The sequence below is a fragment of the Tenrec ecaudatus genome, chromosome 16, assembly GCF_050624435.1.
Source record: "Tenrec ecaudatus isolate mTenEca1 chromosome 16, mTenEca1.hap1, whole genome shotgun sequence".
NCBI lineage: Eukaryota > Metazoa > Chordata > Mammalia > Afrosoricida > Tenrecidae > Tenrec > Tenrec ecaudatus.
In genome coordinates this window covers 9,073,073-9,084,669 of record NC_134545.1, presented here as the reverse complement: position 1 = coordinate 9,084,669, position 11,597 = coordinate 9,073,073, and the positions used below count along the sequence as shown (strand labels likewise).

Below are 11,597 nucleotides of genomic sequence, written 5' to 3'. Positions count from 1 at the left end.
CCAGATAAAATGGTCCAAAGTGTGGAAGGTGAACTCTCGCCCTCCTGGCCTCCAAGGAGCATCCTGGGCTGGCCCAGAGCATAGCAGCATTCACAGCAAAGGGGACGTGGCCCCCAAATCCAATTCCACACACAGGCTGTCTCTGTCAGCCTCTGATGGTGTCAGGAGCCCGGTGGAGACGTTTCAGGGCAGTAAGTGCCTTCCTGGTCACTCTTTTTCTGATAGACTTTCCTCCTCTGCCTGTCCCTACTCACTCTGTTGCCCTGCAATGTCCGAGTAGACATAACTGAAACCTGGTGGGCAAATGGGCCAGCGATGTAGTACTTCAGAGTTCAGGTGTTTCCATCTGATCCATAGCAAACCAACCACTGTCCACTCAGAGTGACCCTCTAGGATGGAGCAGAACCACCCCCCTCTTGGTTAGAGACCCACAGGTAAGTGAGTAGATTCTGACTCACAGAGACCTGACAGGACTGAGTGGACCTAACTGCTCCCATGGGTACTGAGACTGTGGGAGCAGACAGCTTCACCTTTGTCCCTCAGAGGGGCTGCTTGGTTTGGTCTCCCGGCCTCACCCCCACCCAACAGCACCCCGGACCACCTTCCCCTCAGATACATCTGGTCCCTTCCTGACTCCTCCATCTCTGTGCTCTTGGGAAAGAGACCTCCTTCTCGTAGGGTCAGGGCCTCATGCATCATGCTGATGAGCGCCCATCACGTCCATGACCGGCAATCTGTGCGGAGATGGGGATTCCCCTACGGCCAGCCTCACGGAGCTGCTTGCATGATGCTCGGAGGCTAGAGACAAAGCACCTGGAAACACGGGCCTTTCCACAGGTGCTTTATTGGAGGCACAGCAGACGCAAAGGCACCTGGAAGGCTCCAGTCTGAGGGGGGTGCTCAGCCCTGACAGCGCTCCCCGGAGTCCAGATTCTTGTTAGCTGGGTCGTATGGCGCCTTTGAAAAGCAGATGGCAGCATTGCAGTCACACTCACAGATGAAGGCCTGGCATTCGTTGTTGCTGCCTGGGGAAGGACAAGGAGACAGGAGGACAGAGTCAAGGCAGATCCTGGATGGGAGAGTTAGGGACTTGAAGGCAAACATGAGGCCTAAATAGGGTATCTGGGATCTGGCCCCGAATATCACAGAGGGCTGACCGTGAGCGCCAGCTGCATAGCTTTTTGGTTAAGCCGGAGTCCACCACTCGTAAGCTCTGTGGTTTGGGCACCAGCAAGTGTATTGAACCTCAGCTTCCTCATCTGGGAATTGGGCTACATGCTTAGCTCAGGGCATATGCCCCAGGCCTCCTAAACGCTGATTCTCAGGCAGCGTTCTGAATCAGGAAGCAGTGTAGCCGGCCGCCATGCACAGAGTCAGCGTCCAGCAGAGAAACCATCGAAAGCCAAGCGCCACCCATTGGACGACGTGGGGAAGGAGAGCAGAAATGGATGCCCAGCTTGAAGATTGTAAACAGCATCGCTGAATTGAATGTGGACAGGTCTTTGAGATTGTGTTTGATGTCACTGAATTTTGTCCCCACCTGCCACCCACCCCCCCATGCCCCAAGTCCCTGTTGTACGTTGCTGCCGAGAGTCACAATCCCAGTTGGGGGTGGACTGACAGTGATGTGCAGGAGTTCAGGATCAGTGCAGGCTGAGCGTGAGTCAGTGTCTTTGGAGATATAAAAGAGGTGGACATCTCAGGGAGGGGCAGAGAGAGGTCAAGTCACAGGCAAGGCACTCCCGGATTGAGGCCCAGAAGGGACAAAGGCTTCCATCAGAGCAGACAGAGAGAAAGCCTGCCCCCGAGTAGCCCCTTGAAATCGGGCTTCTAGCCTCCTGAAGTGTGAGAAAATAAAGTTCTGTTGATGAAAGGCACCCCCTTCTCACGATTCTGTTCCAGCAACGCTAGATAGGTCAGTGGGTGTATATTTTGTTATGTATATTCCCACGGTAAATAAATAGGTAACAACACAACGACATGCACACCACACCCCAGGAGCTGCCCTAGACACATGAGTGAGCCTCAGTTTTCTCATCCGTATAATAGAGATAATAATAGTCTCTATCTCATAGCAATGTCATAGTATTAAAGAGGAAACACACTGACAGCAGGAAAAGGAGCAATAGTTGATGGGCATCATCACGCTTTAACCCCACCCCCACCCCTGTACCCCCCTCCCATCCACACTGGGGCCTAGAGGCCAGTGAGGGGTGGGGACATACTGCTGCAGGTGATTTCATTGCCGTCGCACTTGTAGTTGTAGGTCTTGGTGTAGGGGTTGTCCAGAATGAATTTACAGCTGCTCAGCTTCTTGGCCTGGCTGTAGCAGTGGTCGTGAGTCTGGCAACACCTAGATGGGGAGGGGAAGAGTATTGAACTTGTGGCAGGACTCACGGCCATAAGTTCTGATTCCGCTCAGGACTAGGTAGAGGTGTGACGTTTTAAGACCGATGTCCTAAGGCTTATAGAAAAACAAACAAACAAATAAGGTTGGTTTTTTTTAAATGACCGCACCCCCCCCCACCGCCACCTCTAATTTAGGTCCTTTCAGCATGTGTTTGTTGAAAGCTATTTTAACAGGACTAGAGTCAAAAGTCAAGGCCACTGAGTGCTTTCCACTCACACGGAAGCTGTAAAGGTTTTCCGAGGCTATAAGTCATTGTAGAACACAAAGCCTCCTCTTTCTCATGTAGACCAGCTGGTGGGTTTGAACAGCCCACCTTGCAGTTAACAGTCCAACAAGCGCCTAGGAATATGGCATGAAAGACCTAATGCACTATCATCGAGTAGATGCCGACTCATAGTGACCCTATCAATAGGACAGGGTAGAACTGCCCATGAGAGTTTCCAAGACTATCGCTCTTCTTCTTCTTTCACTATCAGAGCAGAAAACCCAACTTTCTCCCACAGAGTGGCTGGTGGTCTCAAACGGTGGATCTGGAGGATCTCAGTCCCAAACATAACCACTGTGCCACCAGGGCTCCGTAGAAATTCATATAGTAGAAAACCACGTGTCCTAAGATGCAGTGATTGTTTCAAAGCAGGACTTCAAACCGGTTCACTCAGTTGCGAATTTCAGAATCTACGTTTCTTGATCACCTTGTGAAAATGTAGATTCTGCAGAGGATAAATCTGGGGTGCGGTGTGGCACTGATGAACCACATCACTATCTTCTAGTTCTTGACTATTTCCTCCCCTCCCTCTTATAGGCTGTACGCGATCTACCTCGCTGGTCATGTTAGACTTGTGTATGTTCATTTGTGCATTTAAGATCGCTCGGCACATGGAAGTCAAGATAGGTGGCCCTTCAGTGTCACTAACAGTATGAAGGGTTCCCTGGGAGTATGGGCAGTGATGGGGGGGAAGGGGGTTGACAGTATTAATGGTTGTATAGCCCTACCTGGTGGGAATGTATGGGAAGGGAAGGGATATATTTGAATAAGTTATGTCCACAAAAATATTATTATTTTTCCAAAAAATTGTGGATTCTGGTTGAGTATTATGTGGGTTGGAAACAGAATTTTTCGAGGTGACGCTATGGGGAGGTTAACTACAGCTAGGAGCACCAGCCCCCATGGCATAGTGGGTTCATAATTGGGCTGCTAAAGAGAAAATAAATTTTAAGTACACAAATGAATAAAACAAAAAAGAATAATCTGGCAGCTAATGGAAGGTCAGCGGTTTGATTGCACCAGCTGCTCCGTGGGAGAAAGCTGAGGCTGTCTACTCTGTAAAGGGGCCCTCTGGGACGCCCTGTGGCGAAGATCTAGTCTGCAATAGAAGCGGGTCCCTGGAGTGAGAATGGGCTCCCTGGGCACGGGCAGAAGACACCTGGACTGTTGGGTTGATGTGCATGGCCGTTCGGTGCCGCTGGAGGGCAGTAGGAGGCGCGTTCCCACAGCCCCAGCTGCTTCAGGAAGCACGGGATGGACACAGGGTCCTCTTGCAGCTGCTGGGATCTCCGCAGTCCACATGCCACGTGCAAGTCCTCTCCCTGTGCCTCGCTTGGGGGCCACGTGAGATCGTTGTCCTGTGTCTGTCCCCCGCCTCTCCCCTCACCCACCAAGCCACCCCCTTCCCTGCAGATGGCTCACGTGTCCAGCTCATCGACTGGAGTGCCCGATCCGCCCAGGCCACAGTAGCACCCGTAGTTGTTGTAATCCTTCAAGGGGTCACTGTCGGGGATGGTGCACTTGATCATGCTACGGAACTGCCACACCGCCCGCGGGTCTAAGTCCAAATCCATTGAGGCAGTCACTGCGAGGAGAGACAGTCAGAGGTCAAGTCCTGCCTGGCTGGTTCCGTGAACCCACAGAGCCTGCTGGCCGGCCTCTCAGACTGTCGCCTGGCCCACTGTCACCTGGGAAAAAGAGCTGCCCACCAGAAATGAGATAGTGTGGTTTGTTGCTTGGTGTGTTTACATGAGAATGTTTTAAAATAGATGATAAAAACTGGGACAAAAATCACATCAAGCCAACTTTGTGGCTGCTGTCCAATGGTCACCACAATCAATTTCAAAACATTTTCTGCCTCTGTGAATCAGCCTAATAAAGACATTTTACCTAAATGGCTTCTGTTGCTTAGAATAGGGCTTTCCGGGCTCATCTGGGTGGGGTTCACTCTGATGCTAACAGAGCGTTCCCTGTAGGGATGGACCACATTCTGTGTATGCGTCACTTGGGCTGTTTCTGCTGCGGGGTTGTCACACACAGCTCTGCCGGGACATTCAGGGACAGCTTTTGGGTGAACGGGTTTCAATAGGATGCTTTCCGCCACCCCGATCAGTCAGCATTGACTGCGTGGCAATGAGAATGAGTCATCCTTTCTCCAACAACTATTTCTGGGGCATCTACTACGTGCCCTGGTGGCAGCGTGGGGTAGACGTTGGGCGGCGAGCTGAGGTTGGTGGTTCGAACCCACCAGCCGCTATTCGGGAGAAACAGGAGTCTGTGTTCCTGCAAAGATTTCCTGACTCAGACGAGCCTCGGTGAGCTGGACGGGATGGGGGCTGGGGGGAGGGGGAGGAGCCTGCATGCCTTTGGGAGAATGGAAGTCACACATTCCAGGTGAGAGAACTGCAGGCACAGGTGGTTGCTGTGGCAGAGTCTCCTGGGCAATGTGGTGGTGGTGGGGTGGGGGATGGGAAGAGGAGGTGGCTCAGTTTGGCAGGGTGGAGGAGGGGGAGGCAGGAGGCAGGGTAGGGTTTTCTCAGAGGACCTGAGAACTTAGAAGATATCATGGGGACAAGGAAGAGAAGGGAACCCCCAAATGTGGGTCTCAAGCCCTGTGGGGAGCCCCGCATTTGCCGGGACTGTGGCCCCCTTTGCCCACATGGAGGGCTGAGCTGAGTGGTGCCTACCTGAGAGCAGAGCGGCCAGCACAAGGAGCTTCATCCTGCTGCCAAGGAGGTCAATGGAAGAAGGAGCCAGTGGCCTCCCTCCTTATAGCCGCCCCCATCGGAGCCCAAGATAAGGCTGGAGTGTTTGCTTTGCTCCTGGCCGCTCACCGTTGGCCTTGAGTCGGCTCCGGAGAGGTCACTGGAAGCTGTGGGCGCCATTAGCGTCAGCAGCACCTGGGAAGGACAGGGGAGTGACTGGTCTTGGAACCTGGACCCTCAGGCCTACACTTTTGCCCCCACCCTGCATCCTCACTGGGTGGTCCACACAGTCCACCTCACTGCACAGCAGGGAGGCTGGGGAGGGAAGGGGCAGGAGTGGTGCCTCCTGTCTGGCTGGAAGTCGGAGGGGCACAGGGCAGAGCCCATCAGTCTGCACTGTGCTCAGGAGGAAAGGGGGTCAGAGAGGCGTGGTCCCCCGCCCAGGGATGCACAGCTGGGGAATGGCAGCGCAGAGGGGACTCCAGCTGAGGCTGGTCTGAGGGGGAGACCCGGGCCTTCTTTTGACCCACAGAACCGGCACCCACCTCCCTCCTCGTTCTCCCATCCTGGGCTTTGGAGGAGGCCCTGGGCTTGGGAGCACCGAAGGCTCAGGTGGGACCTGTAGGGTGATGAGCAGGGGTTACAACGATCAGGAGTCGAACCTTGATCGCCAATGCTTATAGAAGCCCCCGCCTTTTTAAAAAAGGTAAACTCCATATCACATACAGTTAGCCATTTGGTAATATACATTTTGTATACCCATCCCAGGAGGATGTCCCCATCTAGTTTCCAGAACTCTTTTCCTCGCCCCGAAAGTGAGCCCCAGGCCCATGAGCAGTCACCCCACTCCCTCCTCCCCTAGCCCCTGACAACCTCCAACCTGCTGCTGGGTCTACTCTGCGAGCTTGTCTATTCCAGGCCCTCCAACAAGGTCTAACCTTTCGGGATTGGCCCATGCCACGGTTGAGGGCTCACCTCCTCCCACAGCGACCCTCTGAGGTGGGGAAGGCCACGTCCACGTACTCCAGTGCCTCTGTGTCTCCTGGTAGGTGGTTGTCTCAAGAGTCCTCCTGTTCTCTCCCCCCACTGCCACCCCCACCTGCTGTCCCGCTGACTCTCACATGTCACAGGAAGGGCATGGCCGTCAGGACCCTTCTGACTCACGGTGACCTATAATGTTTGCAGAAGCCCATGGCCTCATCTTCCTCTTGAGGAGCAGGGAGCTTAACCCCTGGGCTCCCAGGGCTCCTGACCATCCGATGTTACTATCGGTCTGTTTGTTCCAGTTGATGAATCAATGTTGATCTGTCTGCAGGCCGTGGTTCATTCTGGTTTTGTTTTCCCAGAGAAGGGTGGGGCTTTTATTGCGGTAAAGAGTTAAGGTCTTGGAGATCCACAGGGCAGTTTCACACTGTCCTGTAAGGTCGCTATGAGTCAGCATGGATTCGAGGGCAGGGCGTTTATTTGGGGGATGCTCTCTGTTTTTACCTACTGATGTCCTTGCTCTTCCCAGGACCCCACCCAGGAGGGCCTTTGCTGTCCAGTTGTCCTCTTTCTTGGGTTTCTCCTGACTGTGAGTTTCAGACTGTCCCTGCCCTTTGGTGACCTGACCGTGTACAGGTGTCCTGGTCAGGCTCTCGCTGAATGTCGCTGGTCTGATGTTTTCCTTGTGGCTGGTGGCAGTCTCCGCCAGCAACGACCCTAAGGGACAAGACAGAACTTCCCCCAGGCTTTCTAAGGCTCCACCTGCTCTACCAAGACAGTCGCTGGTGGTGGAAATGTGTCCTCGGGAGCACGAGGAGGAAGAAAATGTCCTAAAAATTAATTGTGGTGACGACTGTACAGCTCTCCTTGATGTGGCTGAACTACCGAATTGTATGCTAGGTGAATTATATGCCCACAGAGCTGTTTAAAAAAATTAAAAACGAAGCAGAGGAGCAGGCCATGAGGAAGAGCTGCTAGTTTGAACTGCCCACCTGTGGTCAGCAGGGCTCCCCTCTCACGATGAAGCAGGTTCTCTGCCTTTTAGGGAGATCACAGAGGCAAGGTACCATCATGGGGGGCAGGGGGTTATTTCTGATCCCCTTTTCCTGGGATACATCAGGGCCACTTCCCAGAGGAGGGGGTTGGGAACAGCTAAAGCAGGGCATGACCCCAGATCTCCCTCATCCCCACGCAAGGTCACTGGGGGTCAACACAGAGGCAAGGATGCTTGGCCTGCTTCCACCCTCGTGGTCTAGGGTCTAACCCTCCATGCTTGGCTCGACTGCCCAGGCCTGAGAAGAAAGAAACCCACTAGCAGGGCGTCCTTCTCTGGGGACTTGTTCCTCCCTCCAACACAGTCAAGGATGGGAGAGCAAGTCTTGCCATCCTGGCCTCTAAGGAGCATTCGGACTGGACTTCTCCCAAGGCAGCTCTGGTTTTGGTTTTGTTTTGTCTGCTGGCAGTTGCAGCACTTCCAATATTCTTCACCATGATTCAAACCTATCAGTGGTCTAACCTCAATCTTCCTGAGGCCGCGACCCTTTCACACAGCTCCTCATGTGGTGGTGACCCCCCCACACCCCTCGCCAACCATAAAACTATTTTTGTTCCTACTTCATCACTGTCACTTTGCTCCTGTTATGAATCTGGCGACCTCTGTGCTCTGAAAGGGTCGTTCGACGCCCAAAGGGGTCGTGACCCCCAAGTTGAGAAGCCCTGAGAACCTCATGGCAGTCAGCAAAGGTGAACAATTCCGTGTCTCTATGCAGGAGCCCGGCTGGTGTGGGGTGGGCTGCTCGCTCCAAGGTCAGCAGTTCAAACCCACCAGCTACTCCATGGGAGACAAATGAGGCTATCTGCTCCTGAAAACGTGCAGCCTCTGCCCTTAAGAGGCTGCCAAGAGTCAGAATCAACCGATGAAAGCGAGTCTGAGCCTCTTGGGAGAACTCTGCAGGGGGTTCCTGGTGGCACAGCAGTCAAGCCTTCCAAAAGATGGCTGCTGGAACCTCGCAGACGCTCCGAGGGAGAAAGACGTGGCAGTGTGCTTCCCTCAAGTGGTACATCCTGGGAACCCTCTAAGGCAGGGGTGCTCAGTACGTTGATCGCGATTGTGGTGTGGGTAGATCGCATGGCATTAACGAAATAGACGTAAGCCTATCATCAATCCCGTCAGCTAATTGATACACAGCGCAGCCAATCAGATGCAAGCTTAGGTGTCAAAGGCACGCGCAAACAACAGCACCAAGCGCAGCAAAACTGACCCGCTAAGTTATCGCCAATTTTTAGACCTTGTTTTTTTCTCTTAAATGTAAGAAAGGTATTAAAATGAGTGGCGGAGCTGGACCAAGTAAGAAGACAAAAACGTATCACTTTCATTCAGAATGGGAGATTTTGACACTACAAGCCGCCATTCAGCTGAAGTCCAGAGTGCATTGACAGTTCTGGAACTTACTCGCGGAGGGAAAGTACCAAACATGAGAAAATGTGCTGCCTCCTTGACTGCATGATTCGGCTCTACTTATTTCCGTGAGTCAGCCTTTCCCACATAAAGCTCATTAAGGCCAAGCCCCGTTCCACCATGACTGATGATCTTCGGAAGTGTGCTTGAGGCTGCCTGGCAGCAGCTACTGTCCGGACTGTGCATCCCTGGCTCATTCCGTTCAATGCAAGTCGTCAGAGTGAACTCAGGTCATGACAAAAAAATGCACATAGATCATTGTGCTGTGCTGTTCAATATGGACTCAGGCGGTTATGCAAGGCACACAAACATGCATTGTACATATAAAGAATTCTCAATGCATTTATGAATAAATGTAATAAATAAATATATCTGTCGTGCATTTTTGTAGTTGGGAGATCATTTTGACTTGATCGTTTTATAAGTAGCTCCCATGCTGAAAAAGTGTGAGCACCCCTTCTCTAGGGGCATTTCTGCTCGGTCCTCCTAGCTACCCACCTGGCTCATCCCTTTGAGGTTATGAACTCCTCTGACCAGAGGAGACAAAGAAGGCTCTGAGAGGTTAAGTGACTGCCCCCAATGTTACCTGGGGGACCACAAGATGAGTCCCATGTGGTGCGGATCATGCCAGCCAGTGGTCAGCTGGGGTGGGGGGTTGGGGAGAGGTGCTGAGAACCCATTGCCTGCCTGCCTGCCAGCTGGATTCTTTCCATGAGGCAGGCTGGGGACATTCCCACGTGCAGGGGCTTAGGCTTGGTACCTGTGGGGGAGGGGCCAGCCTGCTGCTGTAAGCCCCTCTCCCTCTGGAAAGAACCAGGCCCTCACATGACAGCCCAAACCTGACACTTGGGCAGCAGAGGGAGCCGAGGAATGGGCCCTGCAGTTTCTAGGCAGGTGCACGCACACATGCACACACACATACACACACACACACATGCCCCGACCCTATGCACCTGACCCCCTGCCACCCCAGGGCTCTGCACAGGTGTGAGCGGCCCAGTCCCTCCCAACCTGGGAAAAACACACTCTCCAGTGGAAAGAACAGCTAAGGCTCTCTGCTCCCTCAGGTGACAGCATACCCACACTCTGCCAAGGTCATGTCCACCCTGCTTCCAGGAAGGCTCACGGACAGCTACTGTTTGCTGAGCAGGTCTATGTGCTTGGCCCTATACCTCGGCCTTTCAGCCTCACAACCACTCTCTGACGTCACTTTACTGCCACACAGCAAGGAAGTGAGGTCGGATTTGAACCTGGGTCTGCCCACCTCTTAATCCAGGGCTTCTTCCTTCAGGAAGAACAGCCATGACTACAAGCCAGTGAGTGCTGGGTTAGGAAAGATCCACAGAGCTTTACACAGGCTCAGCCACAGGCAGGGACTGTCACTGGGGCCTCAAGCGGAGGCAGTACCTTATGTTCCCATGCCTTGTGTCCATACTCAAAGCAACCCGATCTGCACTGGGGGCCCAGCGGATTGTGCGTTGGTCTGCTATCCTCAAGGTTAGCAGTTCAAAACCACCAGCTGCTCTGTGGGAGAAAGATGAGGCTTCCTACTTTCATCAAGACGGACAGCCTTAGAAACCCACAGGGGCGGCCCTACTCTGTCCCATAGGGTTGTGGAGTCATAATCACCACGGTGGTGCTGAGTTTGGAGCTTTTAAAGCCACCAACCTCAGTTTCTCCTCCTCACAGCTCCAGGGGCCCCTGCTCTCTGCTGCCCCGTGTGGCTGGAGAAGGGATGTGCTGTGTAGCCAGTGGTTCCCCAACTGGTGAAATGGCAAACCAGAATGAGCCTGTTAGTACCCCCGTCCCCCGTCACCCCCACTTGGAGCCTGGTCCACACGCCACCAGACAAGCATGCAGACCCCTTCTCCCTCTGCCCCCACCCCCAGCCCCTCCAAGCGGTGGGTTGCACTGGGTGGAGGCGGCTGTTGCTGAGTCTCAGTTACCTGCTTCCTGGACTCTAGGCCTGCCTGGTGGTGCAGGGGAGTAAGCGCTGGGATGCTAACTGCAAGGTTGGCAGTCCAAACCCACGAGCTGCCCTGTGTGTGAGGGGATGGCGGTGGGTGGGGTGGGGGTGGCGAGATGAGGCAGTCTGCTCCCATGATTGACCACCCCAGAATCCCCGTCCTCCGCCCTGTAGGGTCACCCTGGGCAGGAGCGCATGCGAAGGCAATGGGACACTTCCCGAAGGAGCCCTAGCGGCAGAATGGTCAAGGGCCTGGCTGATGACTGAAAAGTGGCTGGTTCTAACCCGGCAGGCCAGTTCTCCTCTGAGCCCTGGGCTCCCCTGAGGAGGAAGCTCACCCTTGGCAGTCAGCACCCAGCCACAGCTAACCACACATACCCCATGTGCCTTGCCTGCTGCCAAGCCCTCTGTCTCGCTCCCCTGTAATCCTCGGGCACTGGGGACAATTCCATCTCCCACCAGCTATTTAAAGCTCCCTTGGATTCCACCCCCCTCCTTCACCCCTGTCTCTCAGAAAAGGAGCCCTTTCAATGGAAACATTTCGTGGCGTTTAACGTGTCCGTCATGCCAATCTAACCACCACCTCTATCTAGTTCCCAAACTTCTGTCACCCCAAAAAGGAAACCTGTATCCGCTAAGCCATCATTCCTCCCCTCCTCTCCACCCCCTGTTAATTTGCGCTGTCTATGAATTTACATATTCTGGATACAAAAAAGCCAAACCAAACCAAACCAAACCCCACTGCCATCAGCCCCAGCCAACTCCGAGCGGCCGGTGTATAGCTTCCCAGGCTGGAAGCGTTTCCTGGA

General features: G+C 53.7%; 1 protein-coding gene across 1 annotated transcript; it reads right to left on the bottom strand.

Moving 5' to 3' along the window:
- Window positions 1-900: 900 nt before the first annotated feature.
- On the bottom strand, window positions 901-5,396 carry LOC142429602 (phospholipase A2-like). Its single transcript, XM_075534642.1, has 4 exons — window positions 5,363-5,396; window positions 4,098-4,260; window positions 2,226-2,353; window positions 901-1,025 (listed from the first exon to the last, which is right to left on the bottom strand). The coding sequence occupies exons 1-4, from the start codon at window positions 5,394-5,396 to the stop codon at window positions 901-903; spliced, it is 450 nt and encodes a 149-aa protein (XP_075390757.1).
- Between the last annotated feature and the right edge of the window lie 6,201 nt (window positions 5,397-11,597).

What these genes read in the sequence shown, in the direction of transcription:
- LOC142429602 (XM_075534642.1), bottom strand. Translation starts at nt 5,396, where the DNA reads ATGAAGCTCCTTGTGCTGGCCGCTCTGCTCTCAG. An exon ending in GCTGGCCGCTCTGCTCTCAG is followed by an intron (nt 4,261 to 5,362) that starts GTAGGCACCACT and finishes CTCTCCTCGCAG; the next exon opens with TGACTGCCTCAATGGATTTG. An exon ending in CCAGTCGATGAGCTGGACAC is followed by an intron (nt 2,354 to 4,097) that starts GTGAGCCATCTG and finishes CTCCCCATCTAG; the next exon opens with GTGTTGCCAGACTCACGACC.